Source organism: Cucurbita pepo, chromosome LG17 (assembly GCF_002806865.2).
Source record: "Cucurbita pepo subsp. pepo cultivar mu-cu-16 chromosome LG17, ASM280686v2, whole genome shotgun sequence".
Taxonomy (NCBI): Eukaryota; Viridiplantae; Streptophyta; class Magnoliopsida; order Cucurbitales; family Cucurbitaceae; genus Cucurbita; species Cucurbita pepo.
In genome coordinates, this window is record NC_036654.1 from 739502 (window position 1) to 765551 (window position 26050).

Genomic DNA, 26050 nt, shown 5'->3' on the forward strand with positions numbered 1-26050 from the left:
TCTGGGTAAGATCTTTTTTGAAGCCCTCAAATGGAGGTCAGAAATCTAAATACAAAAGAATCTCATATTAAATACTTGATTACGGGACAGCTCATACAAATGACCTATGGATGGAAATTAGCTATCAAGGAGACTTGAGTGAAAGATTTCTCCATGGGATCAGAATTCCAAAACAAAGCAATATGATATAGCTTGGGACTGTGATATTAAAATTTGAAGCTAGATTGTTTATATTTTTAAAAAAAATTGTGTAGAAGTTACAGGGGAAGTACATTTTCACCCCAACCAAACCCCAAAATAACAGTCATGAAAAAAGTGAGGTGTCTCGTAAAAATGCTAAATGAGAAGGGCATAGTATAAAAGCACCTCGAGGATAGAATTGATCAGATAACTGTTGTTTTTAAGATACCTTGGATACATGAAACTGGTAGGTTCTGATCCATCTAAGAACTCCTTCAACATCTTTGGATGGTACTCGAGAATTTCCCGGTAAATAAGCTCCCTAACATCTTCTTTGGTAATTCTTCGTCTCTCAAATTCAAATTCCATCTTAGTGACAGGTTGAGCAGATGGCTCTCTTTCAACCTTCGCTAAGCCTTTAAAATATGGATCTGCAAGGGCCTAAAAGTACATGCAACATGTGTTTGAAAACTGTATTATGTAAATATAAGATGGACAGGTAATGAATGATTTTAGAAAGCTTGCTAGCTTAACAAGATTGACTGAAGTAATATGATGAGAATCTCTTGATTCTTGTCATAAATGTGGGATATTTTCCGTCAACTGAACCCAATCAATTTGCGGTGTATTAATTAGTTATCTTAGTAAACTGGGATTGTGGAACTACTCAGAAAGTCTCTTACCTCCTCTGCTGTAGGTCGATCCTTTGGCTCAAAAGCCAACATTCTTTCCAATAAGGGAAGTGCTCGGGGATCTGCATGAGGAAACTTCTGGGAGAAAGGAACAGGCTTCTTCTTTCGCATACTGCTTAAGTATCTCCGAGCTTTCTCATTTCGTATCTAATCATATAAGATTAGATATTTAGCAAAAGAAAATGATATACATACAAAAGTCATTGTTAAACTTAAACTTGATAAAAACATTTCACAGGAATCAAACCCTGGCAATGGCTTCTGCATTAGGGGTTCCCAGAAAATCTGTCATCAAATCTAATTGGTGCACGACATTCTTTCCAGGGAAAAGTGGTTTTCCAGTTAAAAGCTCTGCAAAGATGCAACCAATGCTCCATATATCTATTGCTGGGGTATACTGAAAGAAGTATATATTACAAATTAGAATGCATGTAACAGCTTTGAAATCAACAAACCTATTTTCTTTGTTGGTAATAATGAATATCCTAGAACTCATTTATAGGGAGTTTTCTCAAATTTACATGACATTATGGTCTGACCCTGTTCTACATTAACCGTCTTACAGGAGTTAAAAAAAAATTCAGTTGATCATTCAATAAAATCTCCTTGTGCCTTCATTCTACCCAGACTACAATAAAGAGAATTCCATATAACTTAAATAATACATAAAATTATAAGCAGTTAACAACTTGACTTCGTATCAAGAAACACACGTACACTCACACAAAATATGAAAGCTGTTCAAAACCATGATGTCAGCCTGGGAAGAAAAAAAATGACCAAAGATCCAAGTGAACCATTAAAAACTATTAGGTAGCCAGGGGAGATTAAAGAAAACCATATTCTTCGTGTGAATTTGGAAAAAAAAAATGCTACCAAGATGTTGTACTTCATATTATTTCTCTTTTCAAAAAAAAAAAAAAAAAAAAAAAAAAAAAAAAAAAAAAAAAAAAAAAAAAAAAAAAAAANCTTTCACCTTTGAGAAAAATGAACCACACAGTTCAGGAGCCCTGTACCACCTTGTTGCTACATAGTCCTGCCATAGCAAGGAATATGAAACAAATTGATTACGAGATAGTGTAATGAAGAACAAGGACCTTTTAATTGAAAGAAATTGACCCACTGAGTAAAAAAGCAGCAGCCACAGCTATTTACAAAGATACGTACAGTCCAGAAAATAGCAGTAGGAGTATCATTAAAAGCAACTCTGGCTAGACCAAAGTCACAGATCTTGAGTTTGCAGTCAGCATTTGCTAAGATGTTTTTGGGTTTTAGGTCCCTGTGGAAGACGTTTGCTACAAATGGTAATTATTGAGTTGATATCAGTATCAGAATAAACATTTCACTTCAGAAACTACTTTTTCAACTCTTTGCAGAATACAATTATTATACTCCAAATAAACAGAATCAAAATGCATGAACTTGTTGACGATAAGACTATGACCTGTGTGTATATATTTCAAGCCACGAAGAAGCTGGTAAAGAAAGAACTGATAATGTTCTGGAGTCAAATCGTCGTTTGCTTTGATAACTTGGTGTAAATCAGATTCCATGAGCTCAAACACAACATATATATCCCTGAATTCCCGTCTAGATGGAGGTAGTAGGATGTGCTTTATCTCTACAATGTCTGGATGTCTCAATAGTCTTAAAAGTTTTATCTCACGAAGAATGCGAGTTGCATCAGAGACATGCTCAAAGATATCGTTGATTTTCTTAATTGCAACTTTATCACCGGTATGAGTATCATATGCAGAGCAAACAACACCATAACTTCCTTTACCAATTACTTCCTCTATTTTATACCTGCTCCCTTCACCATATTCTGTGAAGAAATCCACATCTATAGACGACTGCATCAACACATTTAAACATCTATAAATATCATCATCACCAAGAACACAATGGAGAGAGTGAATCAAAAAGTAGAAACCCATAAATATACAAGTAGGTGTTCAAAATGCACATCCAAATACCATTGAATTTCGCATTTGTGAGTTCATTACACAATTTTTAGGCACCATCACTCTCACATGAGATAACAGAAGAGCGTAAACAGTAAACTGTACATGGATTTCAAAAAAACCAGAGAAGGAGATAGTACTTGACTTTGAAATGACTACCGATACATCTTGGCAAAACAACTTAAAAACAAAAAGAAGTTATTTCTTACCAACCAACTAGCATAAAATCTAACCAACCTTGAATCCATGAAGACATTAACATACAACAATTATAAGTGAACTTCAAAAAATGCTATTCACACGAAAATGTATGATTGGGTAAGATAATGTCTTCGCATCAGGTGAAAAGGTCATGCCCAACACAAACTTTCAGCTTAACTAAACGGAGAAAACAAAGATATCTCATAAGAAAGAGGCGTAAACTTGCCTTTCTTCTCTGATCGTGCTGCATGTTAGCAAGAAACCTTTCCAAGTTCGTAGATCGATAAGCCAAATAGGGAATCTAACCGTAGCTTCAAAATCGAACTCAATCAGAGATTCGCAGCAGCACAAGCCAGCCAATGTCACTTGGAATCAAGTGAACGAGAAGCAAGTAATCCAAACTAACTTAACTAATCAGTAACCTGTCCAGATCATCAAACTCTTGCTTTAAAACACACTAAATAAAAACCTAACCTCAAACTCAAAACCAAGAGATAAAAGCAAAAGGTGAAGTCCCAAAAGTGCAAACTCAACTGAAAAAATGGCTAAAATTTTACTTTCAAAGTTCAATACAGACAGAATAGTTCATCAACAGCTGGAATCGAACTAAAATGTGAAAAACGAAAAGTAAATACAAAAATCGCCAACAACAAAACTCGGCGAACTCTCCAAAAGAAAAGAAGGCTGGGCAACGCTACTGTACACAGATCAAAGCACGGGTCCACGTTCTTCGATGATACTGAAAATCTTTAAAAATAATGGCGGAAAGAACTAAAAATTTGAAGAATCTTGAAGAGCGATGTTCTCGAGAGAACCGGAAGGAAAACTTGGAACAGGGAAAATCGGAATATGGGTACGAGAGAAAGATTGAGCTTCTTCGATCAGATTACTGATAGTTGAGAAATTGAACAGGAAATATAAGCTTTGGAGGAAAGAAATGGAGATTTCTGAGAGAAAACTTGCAGTGGATCTTGGAGAATGAAGAAAATCGGAAGAGGAAAAAGGGAATATCGCAGGAAGCTGTACCAGGAGGCAACGGCGCAGACTGTAAGAAAGAGAGAGAGGCAGTAGAGTCGCTCGTGGCTGATATGGATAATAATAATAATTGAATTATTCGCTATTTATTTTTTGGAAGAAAATTGCTTTACTTTTTTTTTTTTTTAATTAATTATTTTGGTCCTTCTATTTTAATTAAACTTTTTATTCAATTTTTAAAATTTCAAAATGTTTCATATTTGCTTTTCAACAAGTAATTTAAATTTGAAATTAATTTTTAAATTGTCCATAATAATTTATTATTAATTAATGGATACACCTCAATAAATAATCTGACAAATAAAATATATTGATTAAATTTTTTTGACATATTTATCAAAATTAATAAAAAATATAATACAATTACCTAATAATTTATTTAAAAAATACATGTTCTATATTAACTTATAGTTCAAATATAAAAAATAAAAATATTCAAAAAGTATTTTCATAATTTAGTTTTTTTAATTTATTTTGGATTAAATGGTAGTGTCCAGATAGTCAGATTCCTTGGAATAGATGCTGACATGTCGTTTGGAAAGACGCCACGTGTTCCTTCCTTGCACATTGGTTCTCATGTCGTCCAGGAAAAAATAGCTGGCTTCCTTTTATTATTATTATTTATTTTATTTTTAGAATTATTATTTCAATTAAGAATAATAATAAAATAAAATCATTGAAGCTTCGAGGTCATCTCATAATTCATATGGTCATTTGCACTTTGAAGGTCTCTATCATGACGTAATAAATCTAACTCAATTTGACTATATTAGGTTGACTAACACGGTTTACTTTTGGCCTCAATTTCCACTACAAATAATATATATATATATATAATAAGTGTTCGTGAATTGTTTCGGGTCGGATCATTTTTTAGACATAACCTAAATGTTCGAGTGGTAAATTTGTTTAACTGAACCTAACCTTTATTGAATTTGGGTTATTCGGGTAATTAATATTTCCAACTCAATTTTACCTTCTAATTATTTAAAATTTATTTTTAAGAGTTAATGAAAAATAAATCATTATAAAATTAAATAAAAATAAAATAAGTAAAAATATTTGAATATTTAATTTATTGTAAAAATATATACATTTCCTAGAATATTTCATTTTTGGACCCATCTTTTACATTGGGCTTATTGGGCCATGCAAGGAGAGAATTTTTAGTTGGGCCTACGAGCTGCAGCCCAATATAATCGAAGCCCAAGTCCATTCTACAGATTTATGTATTCATCCCCCAAGGAAGAAAAGAATTAATTTACTTTTTAATTAATTAACTTTGAAATATTTTTATAATTATTTCCCATCTACATCGTTAATTTATAAATAATTTTAATAATTCAATATGGGTAAAAGTCAAAATTGACTTAATTTTTTCAAAATAGGAAGCAAACAACTAACCAATTATAATAATATAATTATAACTAACCAATTATAATTATCAATTGCAATTTTATTTATCTTTGTTTATTAAAATATAAAATATGAAAAAACTGTTCAATAAAGTTGGGAATTTGTGGATTTTTTTAATTAAAAAATTGAATTATTTTGTGTGAAAGGGGTCAAATTTTCCTACGAATTATTTGCTTGTACTCATTAATAAGCTTGCCCCACTTTTTGACTTATATTACAATTGACTTTTTTTTTTTTTTTTCTAAATATCTATAAATATTAAGCTCGAGAATTTATTAGATATTAGAGATGGTTAATACGAAATTAAAAATTTTAAATATTAAACATAAATTTAAAGTTTATGAATATATTAGACAGACTAAATTAATAAAAATACTTTTGAACTCTATATTTGGTCTAAAAAGACTGACTCTACAGAATGCTTTTCAACTTCAAAGAAATGTAAAAAATGTAGTTAGTTTTGGATCAAATTCCGTTAATTCTTCATTTCAAAAATACCCTTAAACTTTAAAAGTGTTTCAAAAATATTTTGAGCTTACTACTCAAATTTAAAAAATAAAAAAATAAAAAATTCCTTTAAACTTAAAATAATATTGAAAAGAATATATGACGTATCAATTAATAATGAATTTTCTTTTTTGTTATTTTTTAATAAAGGTAGAGGATGTTAATTCTATTTTTAAAATTTCATGAGTATTTTTTAAATATAGTATTACGGTATTTTTAATTTTTATTATTATTTTTTTTTAAGTTCAATTGTATTTTTTGAAATACTAATGAATTTTTAAAAGAATTTAGAAGTATTTTAAGATAAGTAAAAAATAATAATAATAATAATAATTTTATTAATTTAACCTATTAAATAAAATTTTAAAAGTTCTAACCAAATCTACCGTTTCACATTATTTAGAATAAAATAAAGCAATTTTAGCTTTAATTTATAAGTAAATAAAGAAAATGTAATGGGCAAGACCAGCTAGATAAGGATAGAATTAATTTTGGAAGAGTATGTGATAAGCTGTAATAAAGACAAAACTTGTGGCCATCAATTTTTGCTGTATATTTTTTACAAGTAACTAAATAATTAATTTCACATTATTTTCTTAATACACCAAGCAAACTTATGTTTGGGAATTTTTAATTAAATTTTAAATATGATTTGATCGATATTATAGGATCATATTTCAATTACAAACATCACGGTCACGAAATTTTATTAAGGGAAATCTGATAATCGAGTTAAATACTGAGTACATAGTTTGATAAAAAAAAATGAACAAAGTCAGTATAGATGGTAGATAATTGGTATCAGATTTACTTTCGAAAAAAAAGGGATTGAGGGTCGGGTTGATTCTTATTATGAAAGGAATGGCTCTAAGTTCTCTGAATCGTAAAAAATAGAATCTTTTGGGTTCGAATAAATTTTTACACTTGATTTAACGAGCTGGTACGAATTTTCACAGTAAACTATCATTTTTGTTTAGTTTAGTTTTGAGTCATCCAATTTAAATTTATATGAAGTATAAAAATCTTTTAAATACTCGCTAATTCTAAAAAGTTAGCTGTGGACTCAGACTATTACAAATGACATCATAGCCAACAAGGACATTGGTACATGAGTAGGTGGATTGTGAGATCTCATATTAGTTAGAGGGGGAAACGAAACATTTCTTATAAGAGTGTGGAAACCTCTCTCGAACAGACACGTTTTAAAATTTTGAAGTTGATGACGATACCCAACGAGCAAAAGTGGACAATATCTAGTAGCGTTCTCTCCCTATATACGCTAAAATAGTCAACGTTATTTTATTTTATATTCATAAAGTCATTTATTGATTAGGACAATACAATTAGAAAAGGGGCAGCTTCAACCAAATGGTAAACCTTTCATTTTCAGCCCAAACAAATATCAAACATGAACTAAACACATATTTATAAAGCAATTTGATGACATTACGATGATGAGGATGAAGATGGTGGTTGATTGATGGCCATCCCTTTCCCTCCTTAGTGGATAGAGCACATCTCTTCCCAGTCACATTTGTCATGCTCTCCCACCTAACCCGACTTACTTTTAACCTTTCTCGTGTGTTTTAGAAACATTCGGGTTTGTGTAGTATATATTTAACTTTATAAATTTAGGAGTGTTCATATGATCCGATACTCCAACCAATCTGAACTACCCAACCTTATAAAAGTTGGGTAGGATTAAATTTTTTGAAAACTGAAAATTGCCGGTCGGTTCGAGAGTTTGCAGTTTTTTGGTCAAGTCAATCCGACCAACTCGACCAATAAAAAAAATAGGGTTACTTTTAAGATCATTATAAAGATTAAAAATATTTGATATTTTAGTTGTTAATATAACATGTACTTGTGGATAAGTATAATTTTTTAAAATAATTATTAAAAAAAAAAAAAAACAAACCAACAACTCAACCTAAGTCTAATTGAAAATAGAGGGTTGGGTTGGGAACTCTATTAGGGTTGTTCGGGTCACTAACCCACCCAACCCAAAAACTGGGTTGGTCCAAAAAAATTTCTCACCCAACCCAACCCAACTCGTGTATGTTGTTGATAAAATTGCAGTATATAGTATTGAAATGAAAGCTTTAAGTTTATATAGCTATGCAATTAGTACAACGTGAATATAATTCAACTGATTAAATATATATGTTCTCGGTTCATAGGTTAAAAATCGAATTTTGTTGTTTGAAATTAACGAGTATTCCTATATATTAGATATAAACTCAAAATTTTAAAGTTGACGGACCTAAGACATAACGACTCTCTTAGTTTCAAGACTATTACAAGTCTCTTCCACGGTCATCGTATGATTGTGATAGGTTAAATTGGTAGTTACATAATTTTCTCTATTTCACCCTACCTTTTAATTTATTTATAAATCATTTATTAAGTCAATTAAAAAAAAAAAAAGTAGCAATAAAATTCAAATTAAAATATAATAATCCTTTGCGTTTAAAAGTTTATTAAATAATTTAAAAATATTTAAAAATTTGACTGATATCAATATCTAAAATATTAATAATAAAATATAAAATTTGAAGAACTATTAAATAAAATAAAAGGTTTAAAATATATTAAACATTAAATTTAAGAATTTATAAAATAATAAAATAACAAAATAATTATAGTTAATTTTTTAAGGATATATTCTCAGTAATTGTTTTAATTTGTTTTGTTGAGGATATATTCTAAGTTAATTAGGTGGCGGTCAGCTGGGTGGGAAATGCTTTTTCAACGTGTGAAAGTACAAAAAAGTCCTTGACCGGTTCAAGTAATAGAGGCGGGGCAGTTGGACCCACGTGTCAGGTTCCAATACGCCTATTGAGAGGCACCGATGGTAAATCGGTTAAGATAATACTTTAGTGGTCGTCAAAATATTTAATTTAATAAATTAATTAAAAATTTCTTAATAATAGTATAATATTAATATAAATTTAGTTTTTATCCAGCTCATTAATATATATAAAATTTAAAAATTATATATCTCGAATAATGACAAAAATTATCTAAAAAAAGAAACTTTAAGTTTATTAACTATTATTTGTAAAATGAGTTGACAAAAAAAAAAAAAAAATAGCGATTTTTTTTAATTGAATTTTTATTTAATTAATCGAAATTTCAAATATATATATTTTTTCTTTTATATTGACTTTCTAATTTACTTTTCTAATTATTTTATTTTATAGCCATTTTTTGAATTTCCACTTCAAAAAATTTAATGCAATCTTTTTTAAAAAAATAGATTATTAATTATCTAAATATTTATTGGAACATTGGAATTTTTTAAAGTAAACTTTTTTAAATTTATAATTTATTAAAATTATATTTTGATATCCGTCAGTCTAATCTACGGAATTTTCCTTTTCCTTTATTGACGTAATTAATCCACGAAAATCAATCAATTAATTTAAAATAAATAAATAAATAATATTAATTTTAGAGTAAAAACAAAATTAATTATGTTTAATAAATATAATTTTATGAGAATCTAATTAATTATATAATCGACGATCCAAAAACTGCTGTTCCTAAACTTTCTCTTTCCTTCTTTCTAGCTCTCTGTGTGCTCCGTAGCAGTTTACCAGCAGCAATTCCCCAATAGTTGAGTTCAATCTGGCGCAAAAATGGCGATATCTGTTCAGAGCAGTTTTTGGGACGGTGTTACAGAGCTCACCAAGGTAGCTCAACGAAAGGGAGTTGATCCTCTGCATTGGGCTATTCAGTTGTCTTCAAATTTGAACTCGGCGGGAGTGGGTTTGCCGTCAGTTGAGCTTGCTAACGTGCTGGTTTCGGACATTTGTTGGGATAATAATGGGCCTATTTCATGGAAGTTCCTTGAGAAGGCCTTGATGTTGAATATCGTACCCCCAATTCTTGTTCTCGCCTTGCTCACAACTAGGTTCGTGCTCGTTTGTTTTGCTCTGTACTGTTTTGTGTATGTGTTCGTGGGATTTGGATGTCTGAGCTCCGGGACTTGGTTTTTTTTTAGTGGAAAAGTCGTGTTATGTGGATGTTTGTTAGTGAGTTGGGTGTAAATCTTGATTGATGTGATGAATTGGAGCTTGTTTGACAGAATTTGTTGCAACTGTGAAGAACTTGTAGAGATTTTCTTTTTGACGATGCTTGCTGCAGTTATGGAGCTCGTATTTTCATGATCCTCTGTGTTCATGTGCTTGTTACTCATGGCATGAATTGAGCTTCGTGATCCCATGTATTGTTTTTTCAATTGAAATTATTAAGTTAGGAGCTGAATTGGACTTCGCTGATCATGAATTTATTGGTTTTTGTTCGTGCTCTACTAAATGGTAGCAGCAAGGTTTTGGTGTTTAAGCAAGATTTATGTTCAAGAATACTCTTTGTTTCCAACGATTGAGTCAAAGGAATTCTTGCCAATTTAGATGATTTTCTTTTTGTCGGATACCGGATCTGTTTGCTGTATCTGATACATTAAGCATTTGAGCTGCAGATTGGCATTTTTCGTGTTAATGGTTATTCAATTTGCCTGTTTAGCTGTAGAATCTGCTGACCAATTTTCAAGTCATTGTGGACATTGATCACTAATTAGATCTGATCTGAATATTTTGTTTACCTTTCATTTGTCATTTATAATCAATAATAGACAATGTTGATAATTGTTATTGCTTCTTTCTACAGGGTCATTTCAAGAAGACAATTCCAGCCAGTAGCATATAGGCTCTATCTAGAGCTCATTCGGAGACATGCTTTTATAGTGAAATCTCATATCCATGTCCTCCAATACAAAGAGTGAGTTTTTTTTTATTCAGAAGGATAATAAAGTTGAAGCCTGTAAGAATTTTGCTACTCTTTTTCTCTTTTAGGTTTAACGAGACACTTGGTCTTTTTGTCAAACTGGGGACGGACCCATCTTTTCCCTGCCAAATTACGTTCGATCCGTTAACTTGATACTTTAAAGATGGTATCATCTTTTTTTAGAATGTTTTTTGTTTTTTGTTTTAGTTTTGAACAGCTTCAATATCAAACTTAGGGAGAATTTTGCTTAATGGTTCTTCTCTTACACCTTTATGGATGCTGACATAGAAATTGTAACGGTGGTGTTTTACTGCCTTTTCTGGATCTTGACAATTCTCTTGACCCTGATATGTTCCATTTTGCAATTTTCTTCTTCTTTGGGAGCCATAATTCTACTTCATAGAACGATGAAGTGTTAAATTTCCCTTATTTAGAATCTTATGATCTAACCTTTCATTTTTTGCCATAATGGAGCCTATATCTTGTTAAGCTTTCTGACCATGACTTTACAAATGCTAGCAAGTTTGCATCCGTGCCTACTTTTGTACTTCACAAGATATCAGCTGCTTAATAGTCCATTATTATTTCTATGTAATCGTTTCCCGTATTTGTTGGCTCGTGCACATGGAGAATTTAGAAAGAACAAAAAGAATATCAGAATGACAATTTCAGTATATGAGATGATTTAGACATTCGGGTTTGCTTTGATTTATTCCCAAAGATTTCTAATAATTCCTACCCAGGTCAATGGGTTTATATATACTGTTCAATGCTTCTTATATTGTTGTGGCCGTGGGACAAATTTTGCAACATATCTTTGCTCTATATTTTACTCTGCAAATGGAAGATTCATCCATAGAATTATGAGTCTGCAAATCAAGGTTTACTGAAGAGTATTTTCTTTGTTGATATCACGACTTTGGTTTTTCAAGATTAATCAACTCTATGCATCATTTGAGAGAGAATGGATGACTTTTGATCGTAGTTTTGCTTCTTAGTATCATGTGTACATCCTTAATAGTAAACTGCTCTCTCTTATATCAGGGTCATAGCATCTGTTGATGCTGTTCTTCGTCTTTCTGAGACATTCAATTTGCCAGCAAATGATCCTGGGACCCTTATGGTTGAGTTTATATTTTCAATTGTCTGGCAGTTGCTTGATGCAACACTCTTTGATGAAGGGCTACTGGAACTTATTGTGGAAGAGAAATCCAAATGGCCAACAAAACCTCAAGAAATGGTAATAGATGGTCACAATAGTTATGATGATAAAAGGACTGAACAACGTGAGAGATTACAGAATGTAAATGTTGAGCTGGCAATTGAGATAATTGGGAAATTTCTTCAAGATACGGTTACTTCAAGGATTCTTCACTTGGCTTGCAGGAATATGTAAGGACATTGATCTGTCAACTTAAAAATCTAGTTTTTCTTTGTGAGCTTGAAGTAGAACAATATAAATAAACTTAATGAGGAACTGTGCAATTCAACTTAATTTAACCTTTATTTTGCTATTTATATCATTAAACTGATATTTTGTATAAACTACTTATGGAAAAAATCATAACCAATAAAATGGTTTGTCCATCTTTTTTATCATTGTTTTCTTCAACCTTCTTATAAATTTCCAGGCCTTCACATTGGGCAGATCTTATTCAGAGACTCCAGTTGCTTGGAGAAAATTCTTCAGTATTAAGAAAGTCAAAATCTCTGAACTCGGAGATTTTTCTGCGCTTCAGTTCCAATACATGGACAATCTTCTCTCAAGAATGCAAAAAAAATTCACAACAGAAGTTCCCTCCAATTAGGGCTTTTGGATCTCCAGCATCTTCTGCTAGTTTGTGTCATAGAACTCGTTATTCTGCACTTTGGCTTCCACTTGATCTTGTTCTAGAAGATGCAATGGATGGATATCAAGTACAAGCAACAAGTGCTATTGAAAAAATTACAAGTACAACTAGTTTCTATCCCTAGTTCTAGAACTTTTACTTGTATACATGAATCCTATTAGTTTGTACAAGAAAAGTATACATGAAAGTGAACTTCATCCTTTATTTATGCAGGTTTGGTCAAAACCTTGAAGGCAATAAATGGAACCAGTTGGCATGATACCTTCTTGGGTCTCTGGATAGCAGCTCTTCGTCTTGTTCAGAGGGTTAGAATTCTTTTGGCCTGAATAGATTATCTACTGATATATATATTTTGTAAAAGAAAAGACTGTTCTGATGAAATGGCACATCTATTTTTATTGTAGTTTGCTAGAAACCATGAAACACCCAATAAAAAATTTCAGTAGACCCCAAGTCAATAACGAAATTTCCAATCAGTATAATTGTCTGGTCTATTTGGTTTACATTCTTTTCCGTGAATCTAACACGCAACTTAGATATTTAATGAAACATATTGTATTTTGGGTGATCAAGTAATATTAACAGAAGGTACATACATCTTACATCTGCGTTTTATCTGTTGCTTGGTTCCCTTTTCATCTTACAGTGTTGCAGAGTATATTCATTTAATTTTCCCTTTGATATTTATATCGGTTTACTTCATTCATAATTTTTGGGAAAAAGTGGTCTGATATTTTTATTTGCAAAATGTCAAAAAGGAAAGGGATCCCATCGAGGGGCCTGTGCCTCGCATAGACACTCGTCTATGCCTTCTATTGTGTATCACAGTTCTTGTGATTGCCGATCTCATTGAGGAGGTGGAAAGTACAAGAAGTGATGAAACAGAGTATGGTGCGTCCAATCACTGGAAAGAAAAGAAGGCTCCTGGAGAGTGTCGCAATGAACTAATTTCTAGCCTACAGATATTGGGGGAATATCAGAGCTTGCTGATTCCTCTTCAGGGGGTTATCTCTGCGTGCAATCAGGCGGCTGCCAAAGCAATGATGTTTATATCTGGAATCAGTGTTAGTAATGCGTATTTAGAATGCATCAATATGAAAGACATGCCAATGAACTCTTGTGAGTATTATCTCTTCTTAAGGATCAACTATAATACTTGTGAAATTCACTGGCTCATGGTACCAAAACCCGTATAATAAAAAAAAAGAGATTCCTGGTGGTTGACTCCAATACACGGTAGATGATGTCTGCTCATACGTTTTGTAAAAGTACCCCCTATCCCCATAACTGTTCGTTGTGAACAATGTATACTCAACTCTCATATGATAAGATGTTTTGGCTTGGAGAAGAAATAATAATGAGTATGTCCGATCATTATATTGAAAGAATTCATGTTTGATATCCTAGTATGATAAGATAAAAATTTCAGATATTATTGGTTTGGATGTCCAATTGTTAGTACACAAGCTAATTGCAGAGTACTGCAAGGCCGTTATGAGCACATACGACATTTATATTCTTCAGACTGCAATGTTTAATTCTGATGTCCTAGAATGGTGTAGATCATTTTTCTTCCTCCGCATATTTTACTTTAAGTGAGCTTTATTCAAGTATAATTCATTGTTCTGGTTCTTTNACCAGCTTTTATTTGTTTTGAGATTCTTTTGGTGTTTCTTTTTCCCAAAGATTATGTACTTTCTCGGTATAAAAGAGTATTTATTTCTTTAAAGAGAAGCTAGTGGCCTGAGGCTGTCTGTTACGTCCTAACACAATTACATTTTGTGCCCTTAGCAGCTGGAAACATGCGTCATTTGATAGTTGAGGCTTGTATTGCTAGAAATCTTTTGGATACATCAGCATATTTCTGGCAAGGCTATGTGAACGGATGCATTAATCAAATGCCTCAAAGTTTACCACCCCAAGCACCAGGTTGGACAGCTTTCATGAAGGGGGCTCCACTTAATCATATAATGATAAATGCCTTAACTTCAACTCCTGCTTCAAGGTATACACGCTTGAATGAACCTACTGTTGTCTCTTGTGATTTTTTCCTTTTCTGTTTGGACATTGGAAATCGGAACTTCATACTAAAAGGCATGCCATTAGTTTTTTTATTTAATGTTTGTGCTGGTTTCCTTGTTGTGAAGAAAGTCCCCACCAAAATTAAATGATTTTACAACTTACTTAGAGTACTTTTATAATCTTTATTAATTCCTGTTCAAGCTAGTTTTGAATATCCAGAAAATGGAAGATCCCTACTCCCCTTTGACCTATAAGCATATTTTTGTAACTACTACTCAAGGATCTCGATTTGCAAAAATCAGTGTGATAAACCTAATTGTACTCTATTCTGTCAAGTCATCTTATAGAGAGAATGTGTCATATATTGTTTTGATAACATATGGATGGCTTTCAGATTAGCTCTTTTCTTGTTTACTTATGGCCTATTCTTTAGTTGTTCCCTTTTTTCCCCTTTTCCACGAAGTCAGGTATATGAGATGCTCTTTTTTGTAAATTTACCAAAAGGTCTGAATTTTAAGCTCATGGGTTTGATGGAAGCTTAGCAGAACTGGAGAAAATATTTGAGATAGCAGTAAAAGGATCAGATGAAGAGAAGATATCTGCTGCAACCATTCTTTGTGGGGCCTCCTTGATCCGTGGCTGGAATATTCAGGTAATTGAAAGAAAATACTGCGTAAATTAAAGTTTTTTTTTTCCTGGTCTCCTCAGATTTTTCTAAAGAAATCATTTTGTTTCATTCCCACTATTTTAACCAGACAACTATATTTATATCATGGCTTACTTCCATGCAGGAACATACCGTCCATTACATTACTAGATTACTTTCTCCTCCAGTTCCCCAAGATTATTCTGGATGTGAAAGTCATTTGCTAGGCTACGCTCCAATGCTGAATGTGCTTATTGTTGGAATAGCATCTATTGATTGTGTTCAGATTTTTTCTCTGCATGGTTTGGTATGTTCTTCATTGCTAGCCTGATATTAGTATTGAGACACTATTCTTTTACTGGTTTAATTAGAGCCATTTTCTTTGATGTACTTGTTTCTGAGAAAAATGAGGTTCTTCTCGCTACCAAGAAATGGTTTTATTGATATGAGTAAGTAGAAAGAGATCCAAAAAAAAAAAAAAAAAAAAAAAAAAAAAAAAAAAAAAAAAAAAAAAAAAAAAAAAAANAGAGAAAGGCCCTTTTGACTAGCATATACAGAAGAAACAAAGTTGCTAGAGAAGATATTTGCTCTTTGACACCAAGAAGAAGAAACATGATGTCCCAAATCTGATCATAGGTCTTCTCATCATCAATGAAAATTCGTTTCTTATGTGAAATCATGATAGCCAAAACATTGACATAGAGCTAAATGTGGGAAGAATACAACTATGGAAGTAGGGGGAGAATTTAAATAGAGAGGCCACAACAATGTAAGAATAGTTTTTTTTTTAGAATTTTATTAGAGATAATTTCATTGTTGATTGGAATTTACAAAAAGGATATAATATCCATGATGTTTACAAAAGACCTTTCCAATTTACAACGAGGAGGTATAACTAGAAAGTAAAAATTTTAGACAATTTACACCAAGATATAGCTTGGTAAACAACATGGATATCTACCTTGTCGAAGGCCTTTCCCAAGTCAAGTTTGATGACTACACCTTTTTGTTTCTTCTTTCCCATTCATCTATGAGTTCATTTGCCACAAGGTATTCATCGAGGATTTGTTGCCCAGTAATTTTGAAAGGGAGAACCTTTTTAAGACATTCTGATAGCACCTTTGCTATGATTTTATATAGTCCGGTTGTCAGACTTACGGGACGAAAGTCTGCGACAGTGTGGGCATCTAGTTTCTTTGAAATCAAATAGATGTATGTTTCGTTTACGTTGCTATTGATAACTCCATTCTGAAAAAAATCTTGAAACACTCATGATATTGGCTCTCAGAAAGTTCCAACATTTTTAAAATCTTCTGAGGTAAAACCATCCGGTCCTGGAGTTTTGTTGGAGCCCAGGTGCTGTATTGCCTTCCCGACCTCTTCTTCGGTGAAAGAAACTTCGAGGAAGGCAGTTTGCTGTTGATCAATGTGACTCCAATCAAGATCATGAGGAAATTTGAAGAGGGCATCATCCTTTGTATATAAGGACGTGTAAAAAGACACAAATTCTGAGACTATTTCATCTGTTTACTAAACTTTTGCCTTGTGTCGATAGAATTTCCATGATGGTACTCTTTCAGTTCTTTGTAGCCATGATACAATGAAAAAATTTGGAGTTTATGTCACCCTCCTCTAGCCATCGTTTTTTATATTTTTGTCTCCAAGATTGTTCTTCCTTTGCTGTCAATCGTCTACTTTCATGAGCTTTTTGTGTGCGTGTTGAACTAGTGCAATAGAGCCAGTTTCCTCCATCTAATTAAGGAGAGCAATTTCAATAAGTACTTGGTTTCTTTTTGTGGAAACCAAAAGAAACCAAGATTGTTCAAATGTAGGTCTATTCAGTCTTCAAACACCGGACTTACTGAATTTTCCAAGTAGGCTTTTTGTGGCTAGAAATCTGTCAATGAGTTCAACTTCTATTATGAAATTGTTGAAGTGTCTCATGCCTCTGGTGACTTTTCCACTTAACTTTTCATGCGCCCACCGAGAGATATTAAAGTCACCACCCAAAAGCCAATTCTCTGTGCATAGGCAAGACCAGTCCTGTAATTCCCATTAGAAGAGGGGTATTTCTTAATATCTACAGGGCCATAGATCCCTGTTATCCAAAAATTGTCACTATCAGCCAATGTAATATGTGTGGTTAAGGTGCATAGGCCTTTGATGACTTCGAAAATGATCAGAGTTGGGTCATTCCACATAATTAAGATCCCCCTGATGTTCTTGTGGCATCCAAAGCTGACCAACCAATATGTCTAGCTCTCCAAAGGGATTTAACCATCCCGCGGTCAACAAAATTCAATTTTGTTTCTGGAAGAATAACCGTAGGGGGATTGTCTTTGAGGAGGAAGGTCTTGACGAGGGCTCTCTTTTGCCAGTCTCCCAAGCCTTTAACATTTGAAGAGATAATAATCATAAAACGTATTGGCCACCCAATTGTGACTTGCTCGATTTCTCATAGCTGATGTTTGAAAGGAGACCAACAATCTCTCTAGTCAGTTTACTCTATTTCTTGGCTGTATTGGACTTCTTTTTTCAGATGGAATAACCATGATGCAACTGTGGTGTTCTTTTAGCCATGGTGCCAACATTTGGATGGCCATTGTTGGTATGAGTTTTGCCAACATCGAGGTGACCTCTTCTGCCTTTGTTTCATTCTGTTTTTCCTAAAAAAAGTGTCAAGATTTGTATCCGATAGGATAATCTCTGGCGACGAGAGAGAGAGGTTGGGCATACCCACGGTAGGGGATGGTGGGGCTGTGGAGAGGGGTAGAGGGCTAGATACATATTCATTGTCAGATTCTTGGTGAGAGCCGACAATGGAGAGTTTGTTCCTGAGACAATGAAGGTCTTTTTTGGTTCCTTATGATGATGACATATTTTTCTGGTGATGTTGTCACAACTTTTGGCCAGGGATAAGAAGTGGTATTGTAGATGGGGTTTTGCAGATTGGTGAAATGTGGGTAGGGGCTGGTGGCCTTTGGTTTATGTGGGGAAACTATGGGTTCGTGGGGCATGGCCAGACCTCTTTTTGTTGGAGTTGGCTTGGAAAGTAGGGGGCGATCCATGGCAGATGGAGTGGTCTTTACTTTTTTTAGGGCTTGGTGGTATGACCAAAGTCTCTGTGATGTATAAATCTGGTGTTGAGTCATACTATACTTGAGAAGCCCCTTTGGTTGATGTTTCTTGGTGGTTTGACCAAGGGTATGGTCCAAGAATGCCTCCTAAAATATTTGTAATAACTTCGAGTTATTATCCTCTCTGGTATAGATTCCTTTCCATGCTTGTTTGGTGCCATGAAGACCAGTCATAACATCAAATTTAAGTGTGAGAAACTAAATAGAAAAATGAATGCTCTCTTCAACTCCAACCAACATGAGCCTAGTCCATCGGTTAAGATGCCTACTCATTTTCTTAAGATTGGAGGTTCAAATCTCCGTTTTACTATATATATATATATATTCTCTGTTTGAAATATAGTTTTGTTTTGTTTTTCTAAATTTTTCAAAATGAGATTCCAACCTCCACTTATCATTTTCATTATGCTTTCGTTGATATCTGTTTAGGTTCCACAGCTCGCATGTTCACTGATGCCAATCTGTGAGGTTTTCGGATCATGTGTGCCAAATCTCAATTGGACCTTAGCAACAGGGGAAGAAATGTCTGCTCATGCCGTGTTTTCAAATGCGTTTACTCTTCTCTTGAAGCTTTGGGGGTTTAACCATCCTCCTCTAGACCATGGGGTGGGTGATGCACCGACAGTTGGACCTCAACTTACTCCAGAATATCTACTATTATTGAGAAATTCCCATCTAGTATCTGGAAATGTCCACAAAGGTCGCAATAAAATGAGACTTTCAGCTGTAGCAAGTTCCTCTTCCCCCCAACCAGTATTTGTAGACTCATTTCCCAAATTGAAAGTCTGGTATCGAGCATGTATAGCGTCCACCCTCTCTGGTCATGTTCGTGGCAACTCAGTTCATCAGACTGTTGATGGACTTCTTAACATGATGTTCCGAAGAATTAGTGGCGGAAATCAACCTTTAACTTCAGTTACTTCTGGAAGCAGTAGTTCTTCTGGGCCTGGAAATGAAGATTCTTCTTTAAGATCTAAATTGCCTGCCTGGGATATAATGGAAGCTGTTCCTTTTGTGATTGATGCTGCTCTAACAGCCTGTGCTCATGGAAAGCTTTCTCCTCGTGAGCTGGCTACAGGTTAGTATGTATATGTTGGATGAATTTCAGAATTTTTGCACATCTTCTTTGCGACCAAGTTCGTGATATCTTTATTATTTCCTTCTTATTCGGAGGGAGCACTTAACTTTAAATTAACAGTTTGTACAATCATGCCTGAAATCTAAGATATCCCATTTAGTTCATTCTTGAAACTTGTCTTTAACTTAGGATTTCTTCTGAGTTGGGTAGTTGAGCAGTGAACTTGAAATAAGGAAAAGAGTTCATCTAAGTTGCTCTCATATCCAATTTTGAAATGAACTTTTCATCAAATCATTAATTTCTTTTCATGTAATCATAACAGGACTAAAAGATCTAGCCGATTTTCTGCCAGCATCTTTAGCAAGCATAGCGAGCTACTTTTCTGCAGAAGTAACTCGTGGATTATGGAAACCTGTTTTTATGAATGGATCAGATTGGCCAAGCCCCGCAGCAAATCTTTCTAATGTTGAGGAGCAGATCAGGAAAATCCTAGCTGCTACTGGTGTCGATGTGCCTAGTCTGGCTGCAGGTTTGGTCATTGTCATCACGATAAACTTCTAAATGAAAATATTCAAGTTTGATTATGCATTTCTTGGGCACTTAGAAAGCAAACCAAATCGAACTACACTATAATACATTCACATGGATTATCTTTGACTGTTCAAGTGATAAGTTAGGGGCTTCATGTTGTTTGTAATCACTGTCTCGGTTCTATCAAACACCTTCTTTTTTATTGGCTGAAATGACATGAAATTTAGACCCTAAACTAAATGCTCTAATCAATATGAAAAATCAAATCGGAAGGAAAAACCTTATTAGCCCTTAGCTAGTTGTGTTGACTTTTTTTTATCTGTATGTTTGTAGGGGGAAGCTCTCCAGCTACACTTCCTCTGCCCTTAGCTGCCTTTGTAAGCCTTACCATAACCTACAAAATTGACAGAGCATCCGAACGTTTCCTCAATTTGGCCGGCCCAGCCATGGAGTCTCTCGCAGCTGGTTGCCCATGGCCATGCATGCCAATCGTTGCTTCCTTGTGGACTCAAAAAGCCAGACGTTGGAGTGATTTCCTGATCTTCTCAGCATCTCGTACAGTCTTCCTCCAGAACCGCGATGCCGTGGTTCAGCTGCTCAAAAGCTGCTTCACCGCCGCCCTTGGCCTGACTGCCAATCCTCTCTCATATCACGGTGGTGTTGGGGCCCTTCTTGGCCACGGATTTGGATCTCATTTCTGTGGTGGGATTTCTCCCGTTGCTCCAGGTATTCTTTTTTTACGCGTCTACCGATCAATTAGAGAGGTCACTCTGTTGGTTGAAGAGATTCTCTCTCTTTTGATGGATTCTGTAAGAGAAATAGCTTGTAATAGTACCCGAAAAGAAAGATCAGGCAAATTGAACAACTATAATGGAAAAAGATATGGACATGTTTCATTATCTTCAGCAATGACTCAAGTGCAGCTTGCAGCTTCCCTTGGAGCTTCACTAGTATGGCTTGCAGGCGGTTTAGTATTGGTTCAATCTGTGATAAAAGAAACATTGCCTTCTTGGTTCATTTCAGTTCATAGATCTGAGCATTCATGTTCAGAGGGAATAGTTTCCATGCTAGGAGGATATGCATTAGCTTACTTTGCAGTGCTATGTGGTACTTTTGCTTGGGGTACTGACTCTTCATCAACTGCATCAAAGAGGCGTCCCAAAATCCTTGGCGACCACATGGAATTTCTCGCAAGTGCCCTTGATGGAAAGATATCTCTGGGTTGTGATTGGGCTACATGGCATGCCTACGTGACAGGGTTCGTTAGCCTAATGGTCAGTTGCACTCCGAGCTGGGTTCTAGATGTGGATGTAGAAGTATTGAAACGATTGAGCCGTGGACTCGGGCAGTGGAACGAGAAGGAGCTTGCTTTTGCATTGCTTGAACTTGGTGGTGTTGGTACCATAGGTGCTGCTGCTGAACTGATCATTGAAAGTGAGATGTAATTTTATTCAGCCATTTGTTGTATTCTTTTAGGTAATTTCTAGTGTTAGATAGTTTGTACTATAGCTGTTCTTCTTAAGTAAAAATCATGTAAGTATCAGCTTTAGTTATTTAAGTATAGGGTTGTGAGTTAGTTACAAAGCCTAATGGTGTTTTGTAATGAGTTATTCCACTGTGTTCCAAAACGAAGGAATGTAAAGATGAATACAAAAGAAATCAGGGTTATAAACAAATGCTTTATAACTTGAAACTGTAAATGACAAAAAGTGTCATGATTGGCATGGTTCTTGTAGTTTCCTTAGCTTCCCTCAATTGCCCGGCCCTGCCTAACAGACCCACCAGACATCCATAATGCTTAATGTTCGGTTCTATGGTGTATACACTCCATAAGATGGCATTCCATGGTCAAGCTGTGGAAGCATGGAAGCCTTGCTCTGATTTGATAAAACACATCTGAAGGCAGTGCTAATACTTCCCTATTTAGCATGCATGTCAATAACAGCAGCACTCAAATTATCGTCGTGGGGCGCAATACTGACACATCCATGTCGTCTGCTACTGTCTTTGAAAGACCCTTTTCAAAGGAAGATGTCCGAGACACTTGTCCCGTGACACATGCATGTGCCACAAACTAGCTCGCTTGGGTCAAAGGGCCTAGAGGTGGTAGAGAGCCAACACTGTGCCTCCCCCTACCATTTTGAGGCATTTTCAATCGTTCTCTAGTAGATGTTATTTTGGCAAGCGGACATAACGACCTCGTGCATAGTCTGTTAAGTATTTGATTGACACCGAATTTGGTGAGCTTTCATCTTTCATATCAATGGACTTAATTCTCGAGCTGTATGTCGAAACTTATATCGAAACCCTGACTTCTGAGGTTATGGTCCAGAGCCCTACCCGACTCTCTTCGAGCTTGTCTTTGACACTCGTGTCGTCTTGTCCTTAAGTATGCCTCGACTTATCTTCAATGCACACTCTTAGAGTGTTGAATGATGCACCGTCCTCCTTGGTTGCGTCATGGCAGTTCTCGATATTGGCCCTCACGTGGCCAAATGGCACCACTTGAAGGTTGCTCCTTGTCTATTTGTGTGTGAAAGTCGCAACCAATTGTTCTTAATGAGGTTGTGAAAATCACCATCCCATGGAAAACCTCCAAACCGATATCAGGCAACTCATTCTGTGCTTAAGTTAGACATCATGGTGCTCCATGAATAAACATCCTTTTGAGGCATCACATCGAATATTCACCTTGCTTGCTCAATCGTTATGTTCTTTGAGAAACCCACAATAGAATGGAACTGCCTGCCCACAAGCAGAAGCCAAATCGATAATCATCAAAGCTTCCCTTAACTGTTTCACTTGCACATACTCATCAATCATTGTAGCCCAAGAAATCATCTCTTTCTGCAATACTTTCAAACAGCTCTCTTGCTTCATCAACAAGGCCAGCTTTTACGTAACCTTTTAATATCTTATTCCACGTCGAAGCGACGTTACGAACTGACATTTCATAGAAGAATCTCCTGGCATCTTTTAAACTTGGACAAACACAATACATGTACAGCAAAGTCGTTGAAATAAGAACATGACTAACGAAATGTAACTTTATGACCAGTGCATTGAGCATCCAGCAATTCCAAATCCCACCCATATGTGAACAACCTGACATAACACTTGCCATTGTCACTTCATTTGGCGCCACACTCAAATCATGGTGGTGTAAGAACTTCCATTACTTCACTCCAACAATCATTTTGTGACAAACCCAAAATCATGGTGGTGAAAGAGACGCATCCTGTGTCAGGCATTTTGTCGAACAACTGGCGGGCATTGTCCAATTCGCGAAGTTTTACATACCCACATAACATAATGTTACAACATACAGAATCCAGCTTAGAACACGAATCAAACAACAACCTGCCATCGGTAGAACTTCCATTACTTTTAACTCCAACAATCATTTTGTGGCAAACCCAAAATCAAGGTGGTGTAAGAGACGCATCCTCTGTCAGGCATTTTGTCCAACAACTGGCGGGCTTGTCCAATTCGCGAAGTTCTTCATACCCAAATAACATAATGTTACAACCTACAGAATCCAGCTTAGAACACGGATTAAACAACAAGCTGCCGTCCGTAAGACGTTCACATTTGACATACATATTGATCAAGCTATTAAGGATGAAAGTATTGGACTCAAACCCAGATTTAGAAATAATATATAGAAAGGCTTATGCTAAATGGACTCCAGTACTAAAAATACTCGCAAGATGGACCATGAGACATAATCATCATTGTCTATCGTTTTATTTGCAGTAAGTTTGGGTATATATTTCAATTTCCATGGGCGAGGGAGAGGGAGGGTCTCCCCAGGCTAATGCAGGGATGGGGGAAGCCTGTTTCTGAAAATGAATATCACTATGTTATAGAATTCTTATAAAAGAAAGCTCTAATAATCCATATGTTTCAGAACAACCATCTAAAAATAAGTAAAATGATGGAAAGAGAAAGTAAGTTATATGGAAGGTCTTCTCGAGAATGAAGTCGCCATCGATGATCAGCGATGGCCTCCTCCCCCGTTAATGCCCAATGTAGCCAGAGCCCTGCAGAAAATGGCATTGAAGATTACTAATCTCGTCTAAAATTAACCATACGGAATTCATAATGCAAATCACAGGGTAGAAAACATGTGAATGAGATTGTTCATCAGTGAGAACATGTAAACCAGTTCTAATGTTAACAACAAAAGAACAATGGAACACAAAGACAAAATGTAAGATGTCCTATCCAGTATATTCCAAGAGGTTTCAATTATGCAGAACTCATCTCTCTCTGTATATATCATCAGACACTGACAATTAGGGAAAAACCATTCTTAAATTCTGCATTTACCCTACGTATGTTTGAAATTTAGGTCGCGCACGCAACTTAGACAAGGACAAAAGAAATCTCTATCACTTGTTTTATGAAGCCAAGAACTTAGAACTGATTTAACTTTAAATGGAAATTGATATAGGTTTGGGTTTTCTATAGCTCGATGCGAGATCGTGGTGAAGTGTTGGTACAAAACCGAGATGAATGTGACTAATCTACGGTCATTGGTCACTACTTGCTAGAAAGTAGTGTACCAGGAATCGGGATGCATTGAATTCCCAATCCCTTTGCCCACGAGGTAAACAGGATTTTAGGATAAAAGTTCCAAATCGATCCTCATGCTTCCACATCTTTTGTGAAACTGAAATCAGTGAAGTAAAGTAGGATGGAGGTCATGTCACTTGTAAAGTGTAAGAAATACTGCTATATAACTAGATTATCACAATTAGGTTTCTGGGAAAGAAAGGCTACATGCATATATAGAACAGTGAAAAAAATTGCTATGAGACAACATATGACACAACTCGACTTGATCATACATTTTTCATACAAAGAAGTTGTAACAGTCCAATCCCACCGCTAGCAAATATTGTTCTCTTTGGGCTTTTTCCTTTTGGGCTTCCCATCAAGGTTTTAAAACACGTATGCTAGAGAGAGGTTTCCACACCTTTATAAGTAATGCTTCGTTTTCCTCTCCAATCGATGTGAGATCTCACATTAAGCTTAACCAAGTAATAAATATATGGTTTTTATTGAAAAATCTATAATGGATCTCAAATGATAAGTCATGTTGGATAAGTGCATAATGACCAATGAATAGCTGTTTTGTGCAAGTGGTTGATTATTTGACCACATACAAACACAAAAATCTTCACCATTTGTACGGTCTTTGAAGAAACAAAATAAGGCAATAGCATCATAACGAGATTAGCTTTAGGAAGTCTGATCAGGTTGGAGGTTCAAAGACAATGCTTGAGTTGCCTTTGAAGGATAGATGATTCCTGAGTTATATGGTAGGAGATTAACCAAAGGATATTTGAAGGATAGACGATTTTGTCAGGATAACATCCTCAGGATGGTGCTCTCATAGGAAATTCTTTTGTAATTATACCCTCTCCATGGCTTTTAGCGATAAAAAGGCTGTTCTTTTACAGTCCATCTAGCTGGGGTGTTTTCACCTAGACCCAAGGCTATTCTCTTGGTTTTTTATCCATAATTTCATTTGTTTATTTCTGACAATATTTCAGTTTCTTGTAAAAAGATAAAAACCAATATACTCTCTCAGATAGGCTGAAGAAATGGGTTGAAATACTGTTTTAATTATGTCATTTTAACTTTTGTTTATTTTGGTCCTTACACTTTCAAGCTGTCCATTATGATCCTGTATTTTCAGCTTTTGTCCATATTAATCCTTGTACTTGTTCTCTATACATTGGAAAAAAAGTGTTTTGGTCCCCTCATTTTCTTTTTTCTCAAAATTTTAGCACTATCTACATTTCATAACTTTCTTGAAAGGTAACTGGTTAACAGCCTATGCCACTGCTAGCAGATATTGTACGTTTTGGCCCGTTACGTATCGCTGTCAGCCTCACGGTTTTAAAACGCATCTACAAGGGAGAGGTTTTCACACCCTTAAAAGGTTCGTTCCCCTCTCCTCTGTGGGATCTCACAATCCACCCCCCCCCCCCC

The 26050-nt window shown here is 34.9% G+C and overlaps 3 protein-coding genes and 1 pseudogene across 6 annotated transcripts in view; 1 reads left to right on the forward strand and 3 right to left on the reverse strand.

The window, feature by feature from the left end:
• LOC111778449 (mitogen-activated protein kinase 15-like) overlaps window positions 1–4127 on the reverse strand; it is a 6565-nt gene extending 2438 nt beyond the window's left edge. The window contains exons 1-8 of the mRNA XM_023658284.1: window positions 4064–4127; window positions 3264–3459; window positions 2317–2725; window positions 2040–2167; window positions 1849–1908; window positions 1120–1269; window positions 864–1019; window positions 410–621 (exon numbers count right to left, since the gene is read on the reverse strand). Coding sequence (XP_023514052.1) covers window positions 410–621; window positions 864–1019; window positions 1120–1269; window positions 1849–1908; window positions 2040–2167; window positions 2317–2725; window positions 3264–3287 — 1139 coding nt within the window. The 5' untranslated portion in view covers window positions 3288–3459; window positions 4064–4127. The remainder of the gene's footprint in view (window positions 1–409; window positions 622–863; window positions 1020–1119; window positions 1270–1848; window positions 1909–2039; window positions 2168–2316; window positions 2726–3263; window positions 3460–4063) is intronic.
• A 5403-nt stretch (window positions 4128–9530) lies between these two features.
• LOC111778164 (mediator of RNA polymerase II transcription subunit 33A-like) lies at window positions 9531–21747 on the forward strand. 2 transcript variants are annotated; one of them, XM_023657843.1, is made up of 12 exons: window positions 9531–9911; window positions 10667–10777; window positions 11828–12175; window positions 12415–12734; window positions 12847–12938; window positions 13392–13752; window positions 14425–14638; window positions 15193–15307; window positions 15447–15608; window positions 18868–19516; window positions 19839–20045; window positions 20381–21747. In XM_023657843.1, exons 1-12 carry the CDS (start codon window positions 9637–9639, stop codon window positions 21490–21492), a joined length of 3966 nt encoding a protein of 1321 aa, XP_023513611.1. In that variant the 5' UTR covers window positions 9531–9636; the 3' UTR covers window positions 21493–21747. The 2 variants fall into 2 exon arrangements, with proteins under 2 accessions (XP_023513611.1, XP_023513612.1); XM_023657844.1 differs by having other exon boundaries at window positions 14428–14638.
• A 650-nt stretch (window positions 21748–22397) lies between these two features.
• Window positions 22398–23650, reverse strand: LOC111778165 (annotated as a pseudogene).
• A 122-nt stretch (window positions 23651–23772) lies between these two features.
• LOC111778166 (uncharacterized protein At5g19025-like) overlaps window positions 23773–26050 on the reverse strand; it is an 8267-nt gene continuing 5989 nt past the window's right edge. For all 3 annotated transcript variants that reach the window (XM_023657848.1, XM_023657846.1, XM_023657847.1), the window contains one exon: window positions 23773–24090. Coding sequence is in view for 1 of the 3 variants with exons in the window: in XM_023657847.1 (XP_023513615.1) it covers window positions 24045–24090 (46 nt within the window). In the remaining 2 variants the exon portion in view is untranslated. The remainder of the gene's footprint in view (window positions 24091–26050) is intronic.

Bases quoted from the DNA above. Each gene is read 5' to 3' on its own strand.
- LOC111778164 (XM_023657843.1), top strand. From the start codon at position 9,637: ATGGCGATATCTGTTCAGAGCAGTTTTTGGGACGGTGTTACAGAGCTC. The intron at 12,735-12,846 runs GTACAACTAGTT...TTATTTATGCAG, and splicing joins TGCTATTGAAAAAATTACAA to GTTTGGTCAAAACCTTGAAG. The intron at 14,639-15,192 runs GTATACACGCTT...GTTTGATGGAAG, and splicing joins ACTTCAACTCCTGCTTCAAG to CTTAGCAGAACTGGAGAAAA.